This window comes from Cricetulus griseus, chromosome 2, assembly GCF_003668045.3.
Source record: "Cricetulus griseus strain 17A/GY chromosome 2, alternate assembly CriGri-PICRH-1.0, whole genome shotgun sequence".
Lineage (NCBI taxonomy): Eukaryota > Metazoa > Chordata > Mammalia > Rodentia > Cricetidae > Cricetulus > Cricetulus griseus.
In genome coordinates, this window is record NC_048595.1 from 292,244,094 (window position 1) to 292,269,687 (window position 25,594).

General features: G+C 48.3%; 2 protein-coding genes across 2 annotated transcripts; both read right to left on the bottom strand.

The window, feature by feature from the left end:
- Positions 1 to 748: 748 nt before the first annotated feature.
- Positions 749 to 7,660, bottom strand: Prr18 (proline rich 18). The gene is made up of 3 exons (XM_035440445.1): positions 5,335 to 7,660; positions 4,245 to 4,490; positions 749 to 3,931 (listed from the first exon to the last, which is right to left on the bottom strand). Exons 2-3 carry the CDS (start codon positions 4,421 to 4,423, stop codon positions 3,031 to 3,033), a joined length of 1,080 nt encoding a protein of 359 aa, XP_035296336.1. The 5' UTR covers positions 4,424 to 4,490; positions 5,335 to 7,660; the 3' UTR covers positions 749 to 3,030.
- A 2,782-nt stretch (positions 7,661 to 10,442) lies between these two features.
- On the bottom strand, positions 10,443 to 24,577 carry Sft2d1 (SFT2 domain containing 1). Its single transcript, XM_027401132.2, has 8 exons — positions 24,397 to 24,577; positions 18,187 to 18,273; positions 17,620 to 17,702; positions 16,225 to 16,306; positions 14,558 to 14,593; positions 13,359 to 13,417; positions 12,335 to 12,364; positions 10,443 to 10,895 (listed from the first exon to the last, which is right to left on the bottom strand). The coding sequence occupies exons 1-8, from the start codon at positions 24,457 to 24,459 to the stop codon at positions 10,856 to 10,858; spliced, it is 480 nt and encodes a 159-aa protein (XP_027256933.1). The 5' UTR covers positions 24,460 to 24,577; the 3' UTR covers positions 10,443 to 10,855.
- Between the last annotated feature and the right edge of the window lie 1,017 nt (positions 24,578 to 25,594).

Sequence of the window (25,594 nt, forward strand, 5' to 3'; positions counted from 1 at the left end):
CAAAGGAAACAAAAAACTAAAGGTCCTGACATTTTGGCATTGATTGTTATTTTAAAGATTAAGAAAAAATGGTAATGATACCTATCTGACAGTGCCAGGTACCTTCTAAGTGTCACACAAGGGATGGAGGTGAAGTCACAGAGTCAAACTCTGGAACTCACAGGCATGGCACAGTTTTCTCTCTCCTTTCACATACGAGGTAATCCTCTAGGATGGACATCAACCTCTCCCATGTACATGTAAGACAGAAGGAGGGGATGGCTCTTATGTTTACTTTCACTATTCTTGTATACATGGACGCAAGACTTAATGACAAATCACACTTACTATGCAATCTGATAGCAACCCTGGCTGTTAACTCAAATGAACCATTTACTTCTGGCTAGGATGGCCTACAAGTTAGAAGGTGTGTTAGCCAGAAGCAAAAGTTTTATTGACTGTATACAGGTGGCATCTGTCCATATTTCACAATCTTCCTGAAATGCAGTCCACTGCATGCAGACTGTTCTTGCTCTGTGGAAGGGCTTTAGGGGTGTATTTGGGATAAAGCTCTCATGGGAATTTGCAAGTTCTCACATGTTTGTCACTGTTCAGTGGCATTCTTAGAAAGCGTTTGTTCTTAAAATTCTTAGAAATCCAGGCAGTTTCTAGCAGTGACCTTTAGTGACCCTAATACTTAACAAATGTTCAAAGGTTTCTTTCTGGATGGTTATCAGTCACATTCTCCAAGAAGCAGTACACACCATCCAATGCCATTTTTTATTTAAACATTAAGAAATTGTAGCACAGTGATAGGAATGTTCCCCCAGAATGTCAGCAATGACGAAGAGACTTTGCGAGTGCAGACCTTCCTTTTCTTAAGGAGGGTCATCGACCATCCGACACAAACATGCTCCTGTCTCTAAAGTGGAGGGCCAGGAGCACAAACCCCTGTGAATAACCAACCAGGGAGAATGTGCTTAGCTTTGAACCGAGGCCAGTTAGAGCAGGAAGTAGGAGAGGGCAGCCTGAAGGAGACAGTGAGGAAAGAAAACCAAAGCAGACAGAGACAGGGATGGACAGAGTGGTACAGAGATCCAGAGGATGGGCAAGAGTGAGGAAGACCTCCTTAGAGGCCATCCCTTTAGGGGACACCGGGAACTGTTCCTGGCGCTGTCACAGCTGCTGGGGTCAGGGAGCTGAGCATCTTAAGACTTGGTGTTTGCGCAGGATGTGGGTGACATGAAGCCTTGCTGTGCCAGGCTTGGGTGCAGAGGCTCCCCATCCGTCCTGCCTAGAGAAAGAGCCCTTCTGCTCATGCCAGGGAGAAAACCTCCCATCTACCTTTACCAGCATCACTAATTTTGCCCCTTTGGCATCAACCATTTAAAAAATCAATGGAAATCTACTTCCAAGCTTTCAAACTAGGATCAAGAAAGAGGAATCAATTAGTGGCTTTTTTCTTTTTTAAACTCATCTAGTGGCTGGCTGGTGTAGCTCCCTCTGAACTAAGGCTTCATGTTTAACAAAGCTTGTGCGGAGGATGAGAGAGAGACGGAAAGAGAAACGGGGACAGAGAGACAGAGAGAGCAAAGGTCTCTCTACAAGGAAAATTATGCAGTTGGTTCTTTAAAATGTAAGGCTTCGATTTAAAATACAATTAAGAATTGACATATTAAACTCTAACGAGATACACATTAAACCAGTTATTGACTTGCATAAGAAAAAAAATAACTGAGGTACTGCATTACTCTTCTATTGCCAACCTGATCTGACTAGAACAAATACTTCCTTCTCATCCTTGGGGTTAAATCCACTCAGGCTCGGAAGAAATCCTAAAGAATCATCCTCGAGTTAGTGAGAAGGGCACGGCTGCTAAGAGACGGGAGTTCTACCCTTCATTCCAATAATAAATCACATTTAAAAAGTCACTATTTACAGCTTACAGAGCCCCTGTGTTGCTGATCTTCACAGTGATGGAAGATACCTGCCCTCACCCACGGCTACTTCCTGCTTCCCCCTCACACTAACTGCTCCAGTGGGCAGGCTTGCCCTGCCTCGCTTTCACACACATGCCACCCTGGCCATACTCCCTCCTTAGCTAGTGTGGGAGACACTGCTGTACCCCCAGTTAAAGGCTGCTTTCTTAGCAAATGCCAACCACAACCAACCCCTGTTCCCTCCTTGGTATGGCTCTTGAAAACAATTCCATGCTCCCGAAAGCACGAGTGTGGCTGTGACTACAGTGAGATTGATGTATTGCATGAATGCACATATATGCGAGAACGGCGATGTATGCATTATCATGGGCACGTGTGGGTGGCTGTGCAAGTATGCATGGCCCCATGACTGCTGGAGGGACAGTTCGTATATAGCTATGGGCATGGGTGTGCCTGTGTATTGGCACGGGAGTGTGTGTGTGTGTGTGTGTGTGTGTGTGTGTGTGTGTAAGGGCAGGGGTGTGCAGATACAACCCAAGTCCACCAGCAGGAGCTCAGTTCCCCTGAAGCTCGCTCACAGGGCTGCCCAGTTACAAGTTAAGTTAACCAGAGTTCCTAGGCTTTCCGGCACCCAACATCTTTCTGATTTGGAAGGAAACAAATCATGAATGTAGCACCATGTCCCAGCTCTACAACAGGAGACCACCCACCCTCAGTGGTCACAAGCTTGCAGAGTCCTCCAAGAAGTGGGATATCACCTGGGGCGGAGGGCCCCTGGGACCACTCCTTCGGGTGGGAGTTAGAAGGCATTTCACAGGTCCTTCCTCCCCTCGGGGGAGCAGGAAGAGCAGAGGACAGCCATTGGAGTCAGGCAAGTCTGCTGTGTCCCACGCTGAACTACTTGGCTCGCGGTATAAGGTACACAGGTGGGTGGTGGGTATTAGAGGAGGCTGTGGGTCACCCATGACCAAGTGCACCTGTGGAAAGTTCCAGGCTATGGTGCTGACCCTTGCTGGCCTACCTGGTTCACAAGAGTCCAGGTGAGCAAGGAGGGCAGGAGGCGGTGGTGGTGGGCTTCAAACCAGGTCGGGTCACACCAGGCCCTCCTAGCTCACAGTGTGCTCAGGTGAGGCAGTGTGTCCAGATGTCCCATCCGTCCCCTCGAAGCGTGTGCCGACTCCACCCCACGCAACCACTCGGTGCACTTGCGCACCAGGCCCTCGTCCACCACCTCCACTTCCTCCTCGTACTCCTCATCGTCATACTTGTGCTTCTCATTGAGCAGCGACACCTTGAGCACTGGGCGCAGGCTGGAGGGGCGCAAGCTGGGCAGAGTGGCCTGCAAACCTCCAGGCGGCATCAGCGAGGCACTGGGAGAGCGGCTACTGACAGCCACAGCTAGAGGCGGGTCGGTGGGACCGCCCCTCCGCGCAGTCGAGGTCCTGGTCCGGGGACAGGGGACCAGTGGGCGCCGTGAGTCGGCCGAGGGCGTGGAGAAGGGTCTGCGGGGCCGCGCCAGCAATTGCTTCTCCAGGTGGCGCCTCTGGATGACCAGGATGGCTTCAGGCGTGAGGCTCAAGGAAAAGCGCGTGGCGTCGTCTGGCCCGGCACCGGCAGAAGTCCCCGCGGCGGTGGCTCCTGCTGGGCTGTGACTGCAAGCGACCCGCCGGGGCGCGGAGCACGTGGTTGAGGTTCCCACACGGCTTTGAGAAGGCTGGGACTGAACGCGTGCGGAGGTCGGCGGCTGCGGGGTGCCAGGACCCAGGCCGGGGCCGCGGCGGCTTGGCGGCCTCTTTAGGGTGGCGGAGGGCCAGGAGCTGGAAAGCAGCATCTCGGGCGTCCTCTTCTTCTCGCCGGCTGCGACAGGCGGCGAGGGCGCGGGCGGCGCGCAGGACCTCCGGAAGAGCTGGCGCGCGGCAGGGCCCCCCTGGGTCCGGGCAGGCGGCGGAGGCGGCGGTGGTGGCATAGGCTTGAATGACATGACGCCTCCTAGCAAGCGGATCATCAGTGTCCTGGAAGGAGAGGGGCGGGTCTCAGTCACTGCGCGCGGAGCCGCCCCACAGGCCCAGCGACCCCCTGCGGCTCCCCATCTGTTGCAGATCGCCGCGCACTCGCGCACACCCACCTGCCAGCAGCTGCAGCATCACCCGCTCCCTCCTAGCCCTGGCCGAAGCTCCAGCGGCTTCAAGACAAGGCTCCTCCCGCCCCTTCCTCGCTTCGGCAACCCCGGGAGCTCCCTCTTACTGGCTGCTCTGGGTTGGGCCCTGAGGGCACCGCCACTAGCCGCCCAACTGCGAGCAAATGGGGAGGTCGCCCAGTTCGCACCTCCGAGACGAGCGGGGCTGGGCCGGGCGGCAGGAGGAGGAGCGCGCAAGCAAGGGCTTGCCAAGTTCCGGGCTGCGCCGGGCTGCTGTCGCCGACTGACGAACGCTGGAGACAATGTGCCCAAGAGTTTCAGGGGCGGGAGCTGACACCCAGCGACCCAAGCTCTCCCGTTCTGCCATGGCTTAGCCCGTCAGAAGCCGGCCCTAGGTCTCAAGGGAGTCAGTGCACCAAGTCACTGCCGGAGCCCTGCATGTTAGACAGAAAATCCTTTCAGATGACGCGTGAGAGAAATTTCGGGCCAGTCTGGAATTGCAGGGAAAGCACCCAGAACCGGGCGGGGCGTTTCAGAGCTACCTAGGTTGCACTGACATTGTTGATGCCACTCCTTAGGAGTTGTTTGCACATTAAAACCAGTTGTTATCTATGAATAGGCAAGGCAGTTTGTTATATAATAGCGACATAGGAAATAGTAGACGTTATTCTGTTTTAATGAGTGACTGCAAGCTAGGTGATGTGTTACCACCACAGCAGTATTCAAAATGAGAGCCGATCTTTACCTCAACTTATTTTCTGGTTGTAACTACTTGGAAACATACCCAGAATACTGAAAGGTCCAATGCCTCGGCAATCCAACAGTTAAAGCAATGTACCCCGAAGTCAAGGGTTTTACAGGGCAACCTCAGCACCTGTCTCACTTAAAGGTGAGCATCAAACATCTAGACTGCAAAAAGCTGTTCTCCATCACATTGAAGAGCTCTGGCCCAGGGTGAGTCGCAGCACATGGGAAAGGGGGTAAAGCCTGTGTGCTCTGTGCCAGAGCCGCCCCACCCCCTCCTTCTTCTGTCTGTTCTGCCCAGCAGCAACTGGACACTCAAGAGCCCAGGGTAGCCAAGGAAACTTGGGTGGCGGAAGCATTTCTCATTAGAGTGGTGGGGGAGTTGGCATGGGCCCCACAACCACCACAGGCATCTCCACCACACCACATATCCTGCTATTCCAATGCAGCCAGCTTCCAGAGAGCTGTTCCATTCACAGGAGCCTCCTGCCCCTGCCAGGGCACCAAAGGCAGGGAATTCCACTAGGCACTCACCTCTGAGCTCAGGCCACTCCAACATGGGGCAGCTTAGCTCCCAGGACACTTTTCAGTGTCCTGAAAGCTTTCAGTGTCAGCAGGCTTCTGTTGTTTCATTTCAGCTTCTAGTTCCCAGGTAATTGTGGGGATACATATGTACGCAGTGGCCACACACTGAAAGCTAGGAGGAAAGAGTCAGAAGCTATTTTTTTCTATAGGACAGCTGGGGAGGACAACTTTAGAGGAAACCCAGCCAACAGCTGGATGCCCAGATGTCCTGAACACCAGTGAAAACGTGCAATGTCTGGACTCCACTGCTTCCTTCGAGCTCAGGTTCCTAGGCTGCAGGGGGTCAGAAGCAATGGCGTTTGGGCTGAAGGTCAGAGGTGGGGGTGACAGGGCAGTCTCCTAATTTTAAGAGCTGACATAAACTGATATAAGTCTGTGCCAAGCATTCCTTGTCCATTTTACTGGAAGACTGGGGTTTCCAGAAGCTCCAAAATGCAATGAGAGACAGGACAAGACAGCACCAGGTGAGAGTCTGAAGCCAGACTGAACTATTACACTAAGGACAAGAACGTTTACAGAACTTGCAGAGACTAGCATTTACCAGGCTGACAGCTAAGGTGGGCCAGATGAGGAACTGGTATGTTCCACGTCATCTCAGCATCTTGCTCTGGCCCAGTAGCTTGAACCCTGGGATGCTGCAAGCATTCCTGTCCCCCAAGAGTCCAGGAGTGGAAGCAGGAAGCTCCAGTGCAAGATGACCTCAGGGAAGGGACTCTACTCCTGTACCTCATGTGGGCTGCCCTAGCAGAAGGAGCTTGTTGACTTCTGACAGGTCTCTTCAGAATCTTCTCGCATGGAGAACAGCATCTACACATGAGCAGCACTTGTCCACCAGTGCGCCTCCCTCTGCCTTTTACAGTCAGGAAGAGTAGAGCACCTGGAAGGAGCCATGGGGGCATCTATTGCTGACTCAGTCACCACACTGACTGTTATGGAATCCGTTACACATTGCATTTGGTGGGCGTGGATGGCAGGTGGCAGTTGGAGCAAGGAAGATCAAACTTGACTTTCAAATAGGAGATGCAAGGGCTGGCAAAATGGCTCAGCTGATAAAGGCACTTGCCACCAAGTTTGATAACCTGGATTCGGTCCCTGGAACTGACTCCTGTAAGTTGTTCTCTGAGGTCTCCATAGGCACTGTGGTCGGGACACAGGCAAACACTTGCAAAAGTAAATAAATTTCTAAAACAACTTAAAGTAGTAAAAAGCAAAAAAGTGGGGGGAGGGTTGCATTGAAGTGATTAGTGGACAAGTACACTTTTTTTGTTGTTTTGAGACAGGGTTTCTTTGTGGCTTTGAAGGCTGTCCTGGAACTAGCTCTTGTAGACCAGGCTGGTCTCGAACTCAGAGATCCACCTACCTCTGCCTCCTGAGTGCTGGGATTAAAGGCGTGCGCCACCAACGCCCGGCGACAATTACACTTTTTATATAATTTTACAAACATGCAAATTTACCTGGGATTTCATATAATGGAGAGTGGGGGAGACGCCCAACCTTGTCAAATCTTATACACACACACACACACACACACACACACACACACACAGACACCGAAGTAAAAAGGACTGACAATGCTTCCCACACGTGGTGTCTGAATGAAAATGCCCCCCATAGTCTCATATATTTGAATACTTGGTCTCTAGCTACAGGCTGTTTGGGGAGGGTCTGGGGGTATGGTTTTATTGGAGGATGTCACTGGGTGGGAACCTTGAGATTTCAAAAGACTCACATAATTTCTGAGTTAGTGTCCTCTGCCCCATCCTGTGGCTTGAGATGTGAGCTCTCAGCTGTTCCTGCTGCCATGCTTTGGCTCTGCCATCATAAACAACAACTTTCTGGAACCTTCTGCAACCATGGACTTTCATTTCTAAGTTGCTTCAATCATGGTGCTTCATCACAGCAACAGAAAAGTAACCCATACCCTCACTGAACTTGAGCCAGATAGATGATAAAAAAAAAAAGCTCAAGTCAGCAAACCCAAACACACATGTTTGGCCGTCTAGGCTTTCTGTCATTTCATCTTAACATTAAATTAACTTGCTTCCAGATTTCAAATATAATAATACTTACCACAACCTTAAAAGATTTTCAGAATGAGTAAAATGATTACGTCCAGGCCCCACTGCCATGGCTGGTGGCTCTCAAAGGTGTGAACTGCTGGAAGAAAGGCCACCACAGCTGTGGTGACAGTCCAGTCCCCAGATGAACCACAGATGTGCACATACCTGCCAGGCCACTTGCTTACAACTCCACAAGGAGTCACGCGGGGGGGGGGGGAGCTGGGCAGTAGTCAGACGGCAATACCAGAAGTAAGACCATGACTCTAAGAATCGTTTCCTTATTCTTGAAATTTCTTGGCTTTACCAAGGATCACACCCTACTTACATGTACATCTGGAAAAACTTCAGAACACCCTAGTTCATTGCTTTCCTAGCTGTCCCATATGCTACATTTCAATTGTTTTCTTCAGACTTCACTTTTTTCCATGTATGTGTGTATGCACGCTTGCATGTGTGTGGCATACTTCTGTGTGCAGGTATAGGCCAGAGGTTGGCATCAGGCATCATCCTTGGTTGCTCTATACAGAACCTCGAGTTTGCCTACTTGTCTAGTCTATTTACCCAGCTTGCCTCAGCCATCCCGCCTCTAGGAGCAGTGGCTATGTGGGTGCTGGGGAGCCAATCCCCAGTCCTCATGCTTACACAGCAAAGGCTCTATCCACTGAGCCATCTCTCCAGTCACATTTCTGTATTTTAATTTAAATAATTAAACCCACTATAACAATAAGCAGTCAAAAATCTAACCTAAACTAATCCTGAACTTTAAAACAGGAAAAGTGTATTCAACAGCACCACTCTCTGGAAATTTCCACTCACTGTGTTTTATATTAAATTCAACACTAATATTTTCCCCACAGGTTGGGAGTTTAACCTGCCTCCTTAGCCCCAGTTTTAAGTCATTTCCCTGTGGCACTTCAGGAAGCGGGTCTGGGGGAGATAGAGGCACATGGTAACACCATCAGCCCTCAGTGTAGCCAGGAAAACCTAGCACCAGCCTTAGATGCTGTATTCTGGCACTAATATTCCAAATGACCTCACATTGTCCCTGATGGTTTCATACTTTAAGAGCTGTCCTGGCAGTTTTTAGAGGAGAGCAAAGTCTGTGTTTTCTTAGGCCACACCAGTATGGACAAAAACAATGCAGCTTGCAAACAGGGCATAGATGCTTGCCTCTGCCTCACCCTGGGGCTGGTTACTCTCCAGAATCCCACCAGTCCAACTCTTCTGACTGTTGGAAACTGCAGTTGCCACAGCACCGGTCCCCAGGTCCCTGCTGCACACACCCAGCTCCTGACATTGACACTACACTTGATACCCCAGGGTGACAAGCTGCCAAGGGGAAGGACCCGATGGAGATCTCCAATTTGGGCTCTTCTCTCTGCCTAATGTTTGGCTGTGGGTCTCTCCGATGACGACTGGGCTAGGCACTGATCCATGAGTATAGCGAGTATCATGAACAATCATTTGACAGAAGCAGAGCAGTGAAATGCACGGCCAAGCGTGGCCAACTGGACAGGACAGGCACTCAGAAGAGACAGGGACCTGAGGGAGCATAGTACATGACCTGCCTTTCCCCAAGCCTGAAATCCAAGCTCCTTTCTTCACTGTCATGTGTGAACTGTCTTCAGTGTGCTTCTATCTGCACTCCACTTCTCGACAGGTGGTGTCACCATGCCCAGCAGGCACAGAGCAGCACACCTGCCACAGGGTAGAACCTCTGTAAACCCCACACTTTGTCATGTTACCCAGGGCCTCTGTAGGCATCAAGGTGGAACATAGCTCCAAGGAGGCTCCAGGCCAAGCAGGTTTATTTTAAAGACTTACTTGCCTGTCCCCTCCCACAATTTCTGCACTTTGAAACACTGAGCAGTGTGAATTGCTCACCTTGCCCCAGGCTTCTCCACCCTGTCCTGTGAACTCATCTTCATACACACCTACTGTCCTCCTCACCGAGCCAACCACACAAGAGTGATTCTTCTAGCACAGCACTGAGAACGCCCTTCCTCTTAGTGTGTACCTGCCTCAACCGCACACCCTGGTCTATGTGCCCTGTCCTCACAAATGTACTCCTGCTGCCATTGCTGGGCAACCGCCAGCCCACGGGGACCTGAAGGAGGCAGCAACAGTTACTGCTTCCTCATATCCTGTTGCCCCCAGATCCAACTCCCTGTCTCTGTGGTGACTAAACCCTTTCCCCTTCCTCTCCATCTATACCTTCCGATGACAGCAGTATCTTGTCCTAGCCATCTCCGGGGCCACCTTCTGACCAGAGGCCCCTCATCCCTTCCTGGATCATTAGGGGTGTACGCGCGCGCGCACGCGCGCGTGCGTGGGTGGGCGCGCGCGCGCGCGCGCGCGTGTGTATGTGTGTGTGTAAGGATTCAGGCATTACGCTGGCCTGCCCAACACCTGGCAGAATGCACTCAGGCAGTACCCTGGTCAGCCAAGGTGCAAAGGACCCCTTTGAAAGAGAGACGCCCCCCCCCCTTAGTTCTCTTTCCTGCTGTTCCCCTGGGACAGACAGGAATTTTCCTGTCTCTCTCTTCTCTTCTGTCCTCTCTCTCTGTTTGTGTTTCTTTACCTTATTCTCTTACCTCCTCCTCAATAAAACTTTCAATACAAGTCACGTCTACGGGTCTCTATTTCCCATTCACCACCACCCCCAACCTCGATCCTCGAAGTCCCAACGCGGGACTGGATTCCCAACCCATTATTCCTTATCCTAACCGGGGTGGGGGTGGGCTGGGGGGGGGGGGTGGGGGTAGGGGCTGTTTTATTTTGAAACAGTCTATGAGGTCTGGCTAGTCTTGAACTGAGAGAGCACCTGGCCTCCCGAGAGCTGGAATAAAAAGTACACGTCTAGCCCTTGGACTTGCACAGCTGGTTGCCAGACCCTGTACTTTTCACACACAGTCAGCGGTGGCATCTTACAGAGCCTGAACCGAACTTCACTGAGCTAAGCTACTTAATGTATTAAAAAGTTGATCCAGAAAATGGCACATTTCCAGGAGCAGGTTTATTTCAAAACTGTAGATACATATATTACTTTGTATTACATGTTGTAAGTAATTTTAAGCTTAAAGTATATATAAAGTTTCACATTTTTAAAGTTAAAAATCTTTTAAAAATAGTAGACCATTTAAAAAGCCAAATGAGCTGGATATATCTTACAACACAGGTTTACACCTTAAATATTCACATGTCAGAAGCTGTAAAGATTAAAAACTGAGTAGAAATTATTTACAAGTGGCGATGATTCTGGTCTCCTTATCTCAGGGAACGGAGGGCTAAGCAAGTGCAAATCACTGGTACATGGCCTCGTTTGAGGCCGCCACTGTCTCTGGAGTGATCGCTGTACAGCACAACATATCTACGCCATCCCAAGCACCTCTCCTGAGCAGACGAAACTTTCAGCTGAAGAGCGATGAGCAGCACTTGAGCACTGCATCTCTGAGCAGAAGAGAAAATGCAGTCAATGGGCACAATCCTGAGGAACCAAAGCTTTGCTGGGAATCACTTAAAACATTCATGAGTGCTTTCAAAGCATTCTGGCTAATTTCCGAAAAAATATCACAGGAACTTTTTTACTAATATGTCAGCCTAGATGTGTCCAAAGTAGTTATGAATGAAGAAAATATGGTGTATGTGCACAGTGTTTATTTTTTTTTTAATTTTATTTATTTATTATGTATACAACATTCTGCTTCCATGTATATCTGCACACCAGAAGAGGGCACCAGATCTCATAATGGATGGTTGTGAGCCACCATGTGGTTGCTGGGAACCGAACTCAGGACCTCTGGTAGAGCAGTTAGTGCTCTTAACCTCTGAGCCATCTCTCCAGCCCCAGTGTTTATTTTTTTAAGATCTTATTTTTCTGTGTGCTTTATTTATGTGAGTGTCTGCCTTGAGTGTAGGGTCGTTGCAGAACCCAGAAAAAGCAAACATAAGCCTGGCTGTGTAGCTACAAGCAGTTATGATGGTTTGGTCCTCCAGGGAAGCAGCAAACACACCTGAGCCATCTCTCCAGCCCCCACAGTGGAGTTTTATTCAGCCACAGGGAAGAACAGAAGTACCCTGTGGCTTGTTGGAAAACAGGCTGACCTGGAGATGATCACTGTCCTACTCAGCTTAACTGACAGACTATCACACTCCAGAATCACCAAGGAACGCTCAGGTGAGGGGCTGCTCTGGTCAGACTTGCCTGTGGGCAAGTCTGTGGGGGGATTGCTTTGATTTTTTAATTGACAGAGGGAGGCTCAGCCCACTGTGGATGGTGCCAGTCCCTGAGAAGTGTGCCTGAGCCTTACGAGACACTGGTAAGCACAAGTCCCTGAATAAGCCAGCAATCAGTGATCCTCCATGGATCTTGCTTGAGTTCCTGCCCAGCTCAGTGAATCATCTCTGCTCTTGTCCCAGAGCCTCCTTCCTGCAGTTCACACTGCTTTGCCTTTTCTCCTTTTGTGTGTCAAAAATATTCATAATGAGAAATAGAATAAAACTTCTTCCATTGTTCATACTAGGTATATAAATCTGCTGGTTTTTAAATATGTAAATTATCTTAAAATTCCAGAGTCAAAGCCCTACCTCACCAGAATCATTTTTTCCCCAAATCAGTTTTTTTTTTTTGTTTTTAAGATTTATTTATTATGTATACAGTGTTTAAAGTCAAAGTTAACTAAGAACCTCCTACATATTTTGCTGTTGTGACAGGGTCTCACCTTGTAGCCCTCACTGGCCTGGTGCTCACTATATAAACCAGATGGGCCTTGAACTCACAAAGTGGGATTATAAGTATGAGCCACCACGTCCAGCCATAAATATTTTAATGTGAAAATGTATTTAAACTCATGTCCAGAAGGAGTAAGATGAAATTCAGAGGCGCTCACCTTGCATATGGGATGTAGGACAGACTGTACCTGCAAGAGAGAGTTAAGGATGTTGACACTTCTACACACAGCCCCCCTATTCTCACTGGCCACCTCAGCAGCAGAATACAGGACAGTGGTTTTCAAACTGTGACTGCAGTCTCAGGCAACAACATGGACCAGGAGCGTGTGGGCTCTGATTTGCTGTGCAGGGGATGGGCCCCAGGTCCTGAACCACTGAGCTCCACCCCAACTGATAATGTTTTAGTAATTTGCAGAGATGTTGAGGCTGAGGCTTTCTGTTGAAGTCACCCTCTTATCCTTCCAGCAGAAGCTAACGTCACTAAGAACTGGTGACAACTTCCTGGTGAAAAACCAACCATTTACACAAAGGCCAAATCTTAAGAGGGCAGCCTGTGTGGTTTAGCTTAGATTCTTCACGTTATATGGTGAGTCTGAGATACACCATGATAGCTCTCAGTGGAAATATTCAAAAGTCAAAAGAGTCAAAAGAAGAGCTGAGCCCAGCTGGTGACAGAAAATGGGAGACTCAAAACAAAAAAACTGGGAAAGGGATGAGACTAGTAGGAGGCAGGCAAGGGAAGTATGGTCTGTCTTCTGACAGGAAGTGAGGTGAGGAGTGGCTTTCCAGACAGGTGGGCAGAGGCAGAGTCAGACACCAGGCTGGAAAGAGGATGTCTGGCTGTAAGAAGTCATACAGTAGCAGAGAGCAGAATGCCTGGGGCACTTGACAACCCTGGGCTCACACTGTCGTATTCCTCTTGTTGGAATTCAAGTGGTTTTGCCTTTATTTCTAATCAGCTCTCTTCCTACAGTAGCCTACCCCAAAGCTATTGAACCCTACCACCTATACAAGTACCAGAGAAGCACGCTGTCCAGAATGGGCCTCACCCCACCTGCCTTTATAGAGCCTGGCTCTCAGGCATGGGCCTTTGGTTCCCTTTTCTAGGGCTCATCAGGACCCAAAAGATGCTACTAATGTCCCAGACTATTTTCATTCTATAACTGGTATAAGGAGACTTACCAGGTCATCGACAGGAACTGCAATATGCAGAAGAGTAAGGCCAGCCCCTTCTTCCGCCACTAGCAACAAACAACACAGGATTTTAAACACTATCATTATAATCAGGTTCAAGTCTCCCCTTTAAAACAGATAGCCATATTTATTAAATTTATTCCTATATATTTAAGAACCTTAAACATCATCTATGAAAGTACATCTCCTTTCCAATGCCATCTCTATTATCTTAAATACTATGAAACACACACAGTGAGTGACTAGAAATAGGAGCTCCCCAAGGTCACAACTATAAACTGATATAACCTGTGCTAGAATAAACACTTAAAACCCATAGAAAACTCAATTATGACCCCTGCTCCTTCTCAAGATTTTTTGGTTTTTGGAGATGTTTTTGCTACACAGCCCAGGCTGGCCTTGAAACTTTAGCAATCCTCCTGCGTCAACCTCCCACGTACTGGGACTCTAGGCATGCACTACCATGTCTGGCTTTTTGAGGTATTTTAAAGGACAATTACAGCACTAAGTTTTCTAGGATAATATAAAGTTCCTACAATGCTGTGAGACAACTGACTTGAGAATTCCTAGTCTCTCTGGGTAAGAGGATCAAATCCAGGGCCTGCCTCCAGGTGGGCACGTGCTCTACCACTGAGCTACATGCCCATCCCCTGCCCTTTAAAGGCGCGCTGTGGGTGGGTGGCTGGGGAGGCAGCAAGAGGAATCAGTGGGTAAAGGCAAGTGTTTGGAAAGAGAGAACTGACTTCCATCTCTGCATTGTGCACACCCAGACACTTACACACATTATGGAATCCTTAGCTGGCCTCAAACTCAAACTCAAGGTATCTGTCTGCCTCTGCCTCCCAGGTGTGACTAAAGACACCACCACACCTGGCCCTGATGGAGATTCTTTTGTGTCTGGTCTGACCTATAGAACTGCTGCTTCACCCCGAGGCGCACACAGTCTGCAGCAGGCAAAGCAGAGGTGACAGGCTTGCTGAGGCCCTTCCCAGTCTAGGCTGGGGTCAGAGAATGAGTGTTCTCACATGGACCTACAGGTAACAACCACCTCTGCGTAGGCTGTAGACAGCAAATTCAACTCTCATCTAGCTAGCCTTGTTTCAGGGACACCAGATTCTGAGAGAGTCTAAGATGATGGTGGAGGGAGGACTTGTTAGCAGAGAGCCAGCATGGCTGACAAGACTTACCCACAGAGCAGCACACAGGGTAAACACGAAGCACAACTATAGGGAAGGAAAGAGGTAATGAGAAACCGAAGATTCTTCAGGAAAAACAAAAATGCACAAACTCTTCTACATTCATTTACCCAGGTAGCACATTACAGACTAAATGAGACAGTGGATTCTGTTGTCACCTTACAGCCTGCCATAGCAGTGTCCCCCACTCTGGCAAACGGAAGCACTCCATAACGTGCTGGCTAAATAAAGGGACAGACTATGGAGACTGAAGTTTAGAGGAAAGAGGCCGTTCCTATGGCTCTCATGTGGATGTCTACAGTGGTGTCAACAGAGTGCCTGGCAGTGCCAACCACTTCGGCATGTTCCACACGCTCACTTGACAGTGATGGGTGTGCTTCCTTCACACGGGAGACTGTACACGCACCTGCACAGCCATGTCACCTGGACAGGCCAGGGAGAAGAGAAGTGGGAATCAGCTGAAGCCAGGGGGCCTGCTCAGGGGGCCTATGTAGGGCTCAGCTTTCCTCTATCAAGAGAGAGGGCATCTGCCCACTGCTTCAAGGGCTGCTGCTGCAGGGGCAGCGGGCTGTCTTCACAATTACTGTGAGGCAGAATCTGTTCGTGCAGCAATTCAGCTCTGGTTCGACATTCTCCTGGAAACAGCGTGACTAATGCACTGCCAGGGTGAGCCATGTACACAGCCAGGTCTCTGAGGAGAAGCTTTATGCTCCCAGCATTCTAAGAGTTATCAACTGAACCCGTGTAAGCCTAAGTGCAAAGAATTCACCAATAAAGCAAACTTAAGCACAGGAAGAGAGAAACACAGGTGATTTCCTATAAAGTAGACAGAGTTAAATGTAAACACAGGTGCCGATAGAGGTGCATCTAAGAAACTCAATCATGAATGCTGTGACAATGGAAATAAAACTGAAACTGAATAAAGACATAAAAAACAAAATTAGCCAAACTGAGTTCGAGCTGACAGAATGACAAACTACAGTTAAATATTCTGTATCTAGAAACTAACAGAGGTTGCTTGAGTTTGAAAAGCTACTATTAAAGGGGGGGGGGGGGGAGACAGGCTAATGCTGGAACTTAATTTCTTTAAGCATCACAAATGCTGTGAGAACCCAACACCAGGAACAAGTGGACTGGGAAGGAAAAATGGGAGGAGGGATGGGAGCCTGGGTTCCCCAACCCAAGACTCTCACCATGAGTGACTAGTGTGAGCCTTCTGCCCTCCCCTAAACTCAAGCTGAAGTGAGCACCAAGAGCACTGAACAACAACCATGTGAGACACTACACCACTACAACCGTCAAGTCAGCCAACAGGAAGAAGCAGACAGCAGGCAATTATAGTTCCCATTCTTCCCGAGGAGACCCCAATGGATTCTGAAGTATCTCCCCTTCTCTTTTTACCGTCTGAAGAACAAACAGAGGGGCTTAAACATGAAAATACAATCAGCTCTGATTTTCATAACTACTCCCAGCTATATAACACACACACAACAGGAAGCAGGCACCACCCAGCCAATCATATTATTAGACAACACTGTATAAGTCAAACTCTAATCACACAGCCCTGAGAATACTACTTTAACACACACATACACACATTCACAGCAATGATGCAGAAAAGACTTCATAAGTTTATGAAATTAACATTATTTACTTACAAGCATAATAACTGTGGCAAGCAATCTTGTTGTTTCAAACATTTTCTTCAGTTGCTTCACAGGTCCCATTAAAAAGCAAGTACTATTCGAGACAAATAAGAGATGGCTCTAGTCTAGCTATGCAAACATAAAATCACTATAAAATAAACTGTGAGTTGTGTTATTTCTTCTGTGCTTTTCTGTGAGTTTGTTGTCTTTGTTGCTGTTTGGGACAAGGCCTAGGCTGGCTCACACTCATGCCTCAGTCTCCTATGTTGAGGACTTTCCCTCCTAACTTAATTTTTGTTACTACTTGAAGACAGAGTCTTTCTATATATATAGCCCAAGTTGGCCATAAACTCACAATTCTCCTTCCTTAGCCTCCCTAGTGCTGGGTACTTATTTTCATTTTTTGTTGTCATTTTGAGACAAGGTCTAGCTACACAGGCCAGGATGGCTACACTTTGTGATAGTTCTGCTTCCTCCTCCAGAGATGGGTGTTACATGCTTGTCCACCAGGTATAGTTTTTTCCCCCTCAACTTTGAAAGGACACTTTTCAAGGGGTCAAAGGACCCCTCAACTTTTGAAAGTGAAGAAGCCACAGACTGTCTCCCATTCCCACATGAATGGAAACAAGGCCCTGAGGTGACCCTTCAAACACAAGAGTGCATGCAACCCCTCAGGGATACAGGGCACAGCCCTCAGAAGACAACTGAGGCCCTGATCTTGGATTTCCCAGCGTGTAGAATGTGAAAAACACACCCGTTCTTAAGACCTGTGGTATTGTTAAAGCAGCACAAATGGACTGGACTAAGACTTTCTACTCACTCCCACACAGCAACTTAATTTTTTCTGGTCTCAGAAAAACCAGAGCCCACCCCCGCAGTTCCTAGTTCCTGCTGCCCGCCACCTTCAGTTCTCTGCACAGCACCAACAGCTTCCCATGTGAGTGCTTCCCCACAAACCCTTCTTTCCACAAGAACCAAGACTTGAGGGTAGCTCTGCAGAACACCCCAGGCTGGGAACTAGTGTCAATGTATGAGGGTCACCCTCAATGCTCCCCAAATGCACAACCGGCCACTTGGTATCCCTGGTACTCAGTTATACCATAGCAGTATTACAGAATGAACATAAACTTTGCTGCGGAATTGACATTTATAAACAATAAACAGCCATGCGGTGGTGGGGGATGCCTTTAATCCCAGCACTCGAGAGGCAGAGGCAGCTGGATCTCTGTGAGTTCAAGGCCAATCTATACTACATCCAGGACAGCTAAGGCTACACAGAGAAACCCTGTTTTGGGGGCGGGGGTGGGGAAATCAACAGAAACATGCTACTTACAAAGGACTTATTAGAAAGGAAATATGGTACCAACTACAAACAAGGCATTTTGAGAAGCCAAAGTATACACACACCTGGCCAGTGCCGCAAGGTTTCCAAGGGTGTAAAATACCGCAAAAAGTTTTATGCCATTGGGAAGCCACAGCAAACCAGTTCCCTAAAGTAGAAATTATAGTTAGTTAAAAACAATGTGATCTTAACAGCCTAAAATTTGAAAGTGCTTCTACAGCGGTTAATACCAAGTACTATGCAATACACGATTAAACAAAGTGAGGTTATACGGTCTCTTGAATCAGTGTTTATAGATGGGCCGTAGCAGAACTGTTTCTACACTTGTCAGACAAAGTATTCATCCGAATGCCAAGTTAAAACAGGCTTAAATAAAACACAGCTAAATTATTGACTGTCCAGTTTTCAACACAAACTGGTGTCCTAAATACAATTTAACATTTTCCTCCAATCACTGTAACATTAATTTCTATACATTTTTAATCAATCCCTACATATTTATTTAAGGTCACTGCGTCTTATCAAAATAATGTGAGACATTTAGATAAAGCAGGCTACTTTTGTTGGTTCTAAATGAAATTATTCACTTAGCAAAATGTAAGACTATTAAGCAACACAAAGCCTTAACTCACAAGGATTGAACAGAAAACACCAGCAACAAAGCATATGATGAACCACTTCAATCTGGTGTTGAAACTAAGGGATGAGGCGTCCAGGACCTTAAGAAAGAGGAGACAATGGAGAACATTAGGTCGGCAGGCGTGACTGACTCTATACTATATACACTAAGCAAGCCTTTTTGTTTCTGTGCTTGAGACAGGGTCTCTGTGTAGCCCTGGCTGTCCTGCAAGTCTCTATGAAGACTACACTGGCCTCGAACTCACAGAGATCTGCCTGCCTCTGCCTCCCAGGTGCTGAGATTGAAGGTGTGTGCCACCATTCATTTTGAGCATGGACCTGACTCTTTTACTCTATGTAATGCAGTCACCTGTGTGAGTCTAAGGTACAACACACATCCTATGATGCTGAAAAACAACCTGTAGGTATAATCGCAGAGTCCTTCCCTGTGTGGGTACAGCACATGCATGCTCATCTTGGCAGAACAACACAGTGCATAAGATGCATCTTTAATCTGGGATAAAGCCAGCCACGCAGCATGTTGGAAACTGCTGAAGCTGGGCTTGGTGCATACGTTCATCCTGTGCTTCTCAACCTCTGTCAGTCCTGGGGAGTGAGATGGGGATGCTCTCAGTAGTAATCTTTAAGAAATGGGGGAAGCTATTGAGGAAAATGGAAGACACCCAGCAAGAGTGTGTTCACCCAGAGCTGCACTACAATGGATGTCTGGACTAAGGAGGGGGGCTGGCTTTTGGGCCTTTGCCTTAGGTGATACCTGACTATAGGCTAGAAGTACAGTAGGGGTGACTGTGCAGAACCTGCACAGAAACAGCAATGAGTGCTGGGCTGGAGACATGAGAAGGGATCTTGGACTGGCAGCTACAGGGACCCACAATATACACAGAGTTGGCAATCTCCATTACAAACAATTCATTTAAAGTCAAATTTCTGAAAAACACTGCATAGCTTCTGAACTTTGCAGGCAAAATTTTTGAATAAAATTTAATTATAGATCAACACTTCTATATGCCATGCAAATTCTGTCCAATTTTTAAAAGATTTATTTATTTGATGTGAGTGTTCTATCTGCATGTACAATGTTATGCCAGAAGAGGGCATCAGACAGAAGAGGGCAACAGATTCCACTATAGATAGCTGTGAGTCACCATGTGGGTGCTGGGGATTGAACCCAGGACCTCTGGAAGAGCAGCTCTAGAAGAGCAGCTCTAGAAGAGCAGCTCTGGAAGAGCAGCTGTGTTCTCAACCATGGAGCCATCTCTACAGCCTCTCAACCCAGATTTTGGAGGAAGTAGAAAACCTGTATATTCTTTGTACAACATGACAATCTAGCAGGTAATCATGATTAAATAAATACTTCGAAATTGCCCGGTACTATGAAAACTTACCTTCCCAATGAGCTGTGAAACTGTCAGTAGGTATTTAAAGAAACTAGAAATGTTGCCAGGCATGGCAGTGCATATCTATAGCCCTAGTACTTGGGAAGCAGACACAGGAAGCCCAAAGATAGAAACTAGAAATGTACAAGAATCTCTGTTTCAAAGTTTAAATTCTATACGGCATTACCACATACACTTAAGAAAAGACCACCAGCTCAGGGTGTTTTAATTTGTGTGTACCATCTTACAACCCCTTGGTTACTACTTACCTCAGCAGATCATCCGAGACGACTTATGCAGCATGAAAAGCAGATAAGATAGTAAGACTTCTGTCAGTACAACACACGTACTTAACACTCTTAAAGTGTCTCTGCAATGCCCTTTAGCTCGACATTCTTAGTTTGGCAATGCCACTGTTTACAGCCTAACTGGATGTAGGGATGTAGAGTGAACAGCCTATAGACACCCAAAGCCTGTTCTACACTACTTATATTAACTTCAGAATGAAAACCCCAAATATGTCCCAGCACTCGGGAGGCAGAGGTAGGCGAATCTCTGTGAGTTCGAGTCCAGCCTGGTCGACAGAGTGAGTTCCAGGACAGCCTCTCAATACAGAGAAACCCTGTCTCCAAAAAACCAAAACAATCAATCAATCACACAAACAAACAAAAAACCCAAATGTCACATCACTTAAATGACCTAAAAGTCCATTCTTCAGACTCTGCTGTCATACACACCAAAACAACATGCTCTGTCATACATGCATCCAATTTTCACTATCAGTTAAACATTGTAACAGTCACTAGTCATGACTTCTAAAAGTTGGTGTGATCTGGCAATAATATTAAAATTTATGGAGAAAAGAAAAATACACTCCTCGTTTTTTACTTTCTCTAAGAGCTTATGTCATGTCCTTGTTTCTAAGCTATAATAATATCCTTTTCAAGGGCCCATTTAGCTTTCCCCCATCAACAAGCACATGTAATTATTTGTACAATAGTAGGTTTCCCTCTCTTACTACAATTTCCATGTGATGACCAGGTTATAAACATGGAGTCCACAAGCCAACATTGTGTGGCAGGTACAGAAACCTCACGAAGAACATGACATTAATTTGCAGGGAGCCTCTCCCCCAACCATCCCTCTCTGCCGCACCCGTGTCCATGAACTTGTTTAGAGCCAAGAGGAGCAACCCATCAAATGTCACCTCTTTTGTCTCAGACAACATTCACACATCACAATGACCACCAACTGTCACCAGAAGAAGGAACAAAAACAAAACAAAACAAAACAAAACAAAAAAACCTTCCTGTAAAGCAAGAGCCTCTCTTTCTATTCTCGAGGACTTCTTGCCATCACACTCAACTCATGTGACCAGGTAGCCTGAGGAAGGAATCAGGACTGAAAGATGAACCATGGATGCTGATTCCTCAGTGGTACGGGCCCTGAGAACCAACATACCCACCACACAATTGAAGCCACCTCTGTACCTGGACCAGATGAATAGGCTCAGGCTCAGGGCCACACCACCTGCACTGCTAGGAAGAGCTGCAGAGGACAGAGGACAATCCAGTCCTCGGAAGCATGTGTGCCGGAGCTTTTAATTAGCAAGAGCTCTAATTTCTGTATTCTCCATCCTCTCCCCAGATAACTGGCATATAAAAAAGCAACAATCAGCAGAGGCTGGAGGCCCTGCTCTTCTCCTCAGGGCCATTCTGGGCAGTGCACCTGCTACTGCACCCTTTCCCCTGGGGCAGTGGGGCAAGGGGCCTCTCTGACCCATACGTCTGTTGCCTAGACCCTGACCAGCTTTTCTGTCCTCTTCAGGACTCCTGGCCACAGGGCCAACCCCTGCCCACATGGTAGGTCTTGTGAAATCGCCATATTCAATGTGGACAGCCAATCCTTTCTGTCCTTACCCCATCTCCAGTGGTTTTTCTCTCATTCCACCCACTGACCAGAGCTCCTTGCAATCATTCCATCTCTGAAATCCTTGCTCAAAATCCCTAATCTTGGGGCTGGAGAGATGGCTCAGCAGCTAAGACCACTCTCAGATGCTCTTGCACTGGACCTGGGTTCAACTCCCAGCACCCAAATGATGGTCTCCATTCCTAGCTCCAGTTCCAGGGTATCTGATGCCCTTTTCTGGCCTCAGTGGTCATCTGGGATGCAGATGGTACGTATCATACATCCATGTAGGAAAACACTCATACTCACAAAAATAAAATAAAGCAATCTTAAAAACAACAACAAAAGGTGTCCTTGTAGCGACTACCTTGCTGCCTCACACCTTCTCCTCATTCATGGCAACTGTGTTTGCATACTGCTTCAAGACAACATCCAAAGTTCTCTTCCTGCTGCCTCCACTTTGGGACTTGTATTCTGCATCAAGCCTGTTTCCCTGGGCTCTCTTCTCCTGCCACCCCATCTCAACCTGCTTTCTTACAATTACAGTTAACCACCTCAAGCCATCTACCATACCTTCCACATCATGCCACACTAAAACCACATTGTCTCTTCCCTCTCAAGTAGTCTCTGTGAGGTACTGTGGTGACAAGAAAGTGACTAATACAGTATCTTATCACTCACAGTAAAGAGACCTTCTCCACAGCCTAGGAGACAATGGGCTCCACAATTCCACTTCCTGCCTGTCGGCCTTTGTCGTCTATACCCGTCCCTCTTTCCCTCTGTCCCAGTCACCATGGTTTCCTTACTGGCCTAGCACACACAGGGCCACTGTTCCTCTCCTGGTGGGACGCTTTCCATGGCAGACCACCCTAACAGGGAGGCTGACTACCCTATGCAGTAGGGACCCTAAGCTTCTCTGCCCACTTCACCTTTTCCACAGGACTGTCCACCTAACACCACTGTATTCACATTATGAAGGTGACACAAAAACGTTTGTTTTCCACCAGGCTCTGCAGCAGCACAGATCTGTCCTTCACACTGATATTACAAGGGAAATAACAGGAGGTTCATCTCAGTACCCAGAGAGGGGTATGGGAAAGTTGTCAGCCCTTACTGGTCTCACAGAAAGATATGTGGGCACATTTCTGGAAGCAAACGTCAAGTTGCTGATGAGCCCTGAGCCCTGGGCTCGTGGAGAGTGTGAAGGGACTTTCTTAGAGCAGAAGAAGCCTAAGAGCACAGGGAGGGAAGCAGGCCTACAGGGAATCTGAGAGCCCTGCGAGAGAGAGACAGCCACACACACAATTCCCAGGCAACTTCAGAAACAGTGTGTATGTATTAAGCTTTCCAGGGCAGGGCTGATTCTTATTTTGCAGCCAAAGAAATCTTGCCTGAGGCCAATCCAACAGCCACCTTGGGTCCAGGCCAGTATGGATTTCCTCTGCTCCCCACAGATGGTCCCTCAGGCTTCAGCCTGGGTCTGCTCAAATTGAAGTTTCCTCCATCTCAGACTTCTGGGCCTCTGGGTTTTCTCTTCCACTATGCTATTTGTTGATGTTCAGCAAAGAATCAGAAATAGGTATCCATTTCCCCAGAGAAGAGGAGTTCCATTTTTTTTTTTGGGGGGGGGGACTAAATTAGTGAGTTTTAATATGCAAGTCTTAAATAACCAAAGAACAGCAACTGCAAGAGTTGTGTTAATGCCAACACAGGAGACATTTGTACTGAATGCTTGTTTGCTAACCGCTCCCTCGTTTGAGATATAAATCTTGTGCATCTAATGGTCACTGTTAGTCACCGACAGTGCCAACTATATGGGAACTTGAGGACCTGCTGGAGTGAATAACCACTTCAAACTTACAGCCTATCAACTGCAGTCCCTTTGCTCTTTGATCAATTTCTTCTCCACACACTTTTTTCACCTCCAGACACAGCTTCAAGACACAAGATCACTTCCTTGTGCCCACAATTTAGCATTGTCCGACACCATTCCTGCAGTGGAAACAGTTCTTAAATGCAGTTAATCTGCTTCAATTTAAAAGGCTACACGTGGTTATAGCTACATCACAGATTCAGAGCAAAGAGTGAAGCACCGAAACTTGGACAAGGGATATACACCCCCACTTCTGCTGTTACTATGTATAGGCTTTTGTACTTCAATTACAATACAATACTCCAGTTCTCAGGAGGCAGAGGCTGAGGCGGAGGCAGGCGGACCTCTGTAGTTCCAGGCTTGTCACGACTACACAGCGAGACCTTGTCTCAAAAAAAGCAGAACACGATATAGACTTCGGCTCGTCTTAACACAGACCAGTTCGCAGTCCTGCCAACAAGGCAGGAAGTCGGAAACGAAAACGGAACAAACACAAGATCTTTATGTAATACAATTCAAGATCAAGTGCTCAATGCCTGAGCCAGGGCACACCAAAATGTGTTAGCATGCGAAACACAGCAGTTCCTGTTTTTGCTTATTTTAAAACTCTTACAGGGGAAGTAGGCCTTTATCCACCCTCACGCCTGGGTCGCATGCAAACACAAGGGTTTTGCTAATAATAATTTAAAAAAAAACACATGCACTGCTAATGCGAGCTGTCTTCACAGGCAACATTTAGCACGGAGTAGCTTCACGTCCGTGCTCGCCTCCCCAGCCTCTACTCCATGGCCCGACCGTGATCTCATTCACCAAAACTTCAGAGACCAAACAGGGCGAAGCTGAGACCTGGAACCCCTGGGTTGGCAACAGGAGGTCGGGCTCCCGGCGGCCTGTATCTCGGAACCAGCTGCAGGGACAGCGACCCACGGTTGCGGGAGGGGCGGGACCGGAGGAAGGCCCCCGAGAAGCAGGTGGGAGCCGGCGGACAGCCCAGGGATCTGGGGGACGGCCCTCCGCCCTTCTCCCTCCCGCGGCCAGGGACTCACCTGCGCCGTCAGGCCTTGCTCCTCGTCGTCCTGGCCGCTCAGGACGCGCCGCAGCTTCTCCATAGCCCCGTCCCGGCCCCGCCGCCGGCCAGCAGCTCGCTCACCCCGCACGCCCACCCGGAAGCGAGGAACCCGCACTTTCACGCTCTAGCCAGCCGGAAATCCGGGCTTCCGCTTCCTTCGAGCATGCGCACCTCCTCGCCCTTGAGCTGCTGGGGGCTGGGGGCGAGGGCGTTTGTGAGGACCTGAGCGCGTCACTTCCGGCGCGTCCACCGGGACTCGCACATGGGGCTGGTGTTGGCTCGCACAAGTCGGTTCCTGCCCGATCGATCGGTCCCAGGAGGGACTGACAGTTAGGGCTGTCTGTTCAGCGTGGTGCAGAGAAACATGTAGTGTCCAGTTGCATGCCTCGCCTGCCCCGATTGCTTCGGTTTATAAGATGTGGTAATGGAACGCCCTTTGTTTTCTTTAGGTACTCCACAAACAGCTTCCTCCCCAAAATCGGAGGGGGGGGGAGGGTTAATTGTCTGTGGTACCGCCTTTCGAAACACAGTCGTTACGGGAACTCCAGGAAATGAGACCGTGTACTGATAAAACTGCTCCAGCATGTTTTAGGGGATCGGACCTATACGAAACCCAGCCTTTTGCTCTTTGAAAGGTCATACAAATGATAACGGATATACAACAAAATCATCCTTGAATTTGTCTATATGTTTTCCTTCAGCAGCACAGCAACGCTTCTATATTAAAAAGTGATACTGGCTGTTGATATCCTGGCTTCTCCCTCTCCCCGGGTCCTGGGCAACCGGGCCGTGTTCCTGCTCCCGACTCCTCTCCTTCCCGCCCCAGTGGTTTCTCCTCAGCACCCACCTGTCACTCCGCGCCAACCCCCTCCTGGGCCTGGGCCTACTCCTTAGGGAACCTTTCCTGGTCTCGGGGCCTCGGGCTTTCTTCCCGCCCCAGGATTGCTCTTCTCAGGGCTACATTCCCTCGCCCTGGGATCCATCTTTACATGTGATCGCTCCTCACGGACAGCTGTCAAAGGTTGTCAAAGGTAACATGGCTGCATAAGGACTCAGCATGCAGAAACCATGTGGAACTGGGGCCTTGCGGAGCTGGGCCAATGGCAGCCCCATGACTCCAGTTTCAACTGCCAAGATTCGTTCCAAACTGCTCCCATACTCTATATAAGCAAGTG

What these genes read in the sequence shown, in the direction of transcription:
- Prr18 (XM_035440445.1), bottom strand. Translation starts at nt 4,423, where the DNA reads ATGGCAGAACGGGAGAGCTTGGGTCGCTGGGTGTCAGCTCCCGCCCCT. An exon ending in CAGCCCCGCTCGTCTCGGAG is followed by an intron (nt 3,932 to 4,244) that starts GTGCGAACTGGG and finishes CTCTCCTTCCAG; the next exon opens with GACACTGATGATCCGCTTGC.
- Sft2d1 (XM_027401132.2), bottom strand. Translation starts at nt 24,459, where the DNA reads ATGGAGAAGCTGCGGCGCGTCCTGAGCGGCCAGGACGACGAGGAGCAA. An exon ending in CCCTGTGTGCTGCTCTGTGG is followed by an intron (nt 13,418 to 14,557) that starts GTAAGTCTTGTC and finishes GTTTGTTGCTAG; the next exon opens with TGGCGGAAGAAGGGGCTGGC. An exon ending in CAGTTCCTGTCGATGACCTG is followed by an intron (nt 12,365 to 13,358) that starts GTAAGTCTCCTT and finishes TCTCTCTTGCAG; the next exon opens with GTACAGTCTGTCCTACATCC.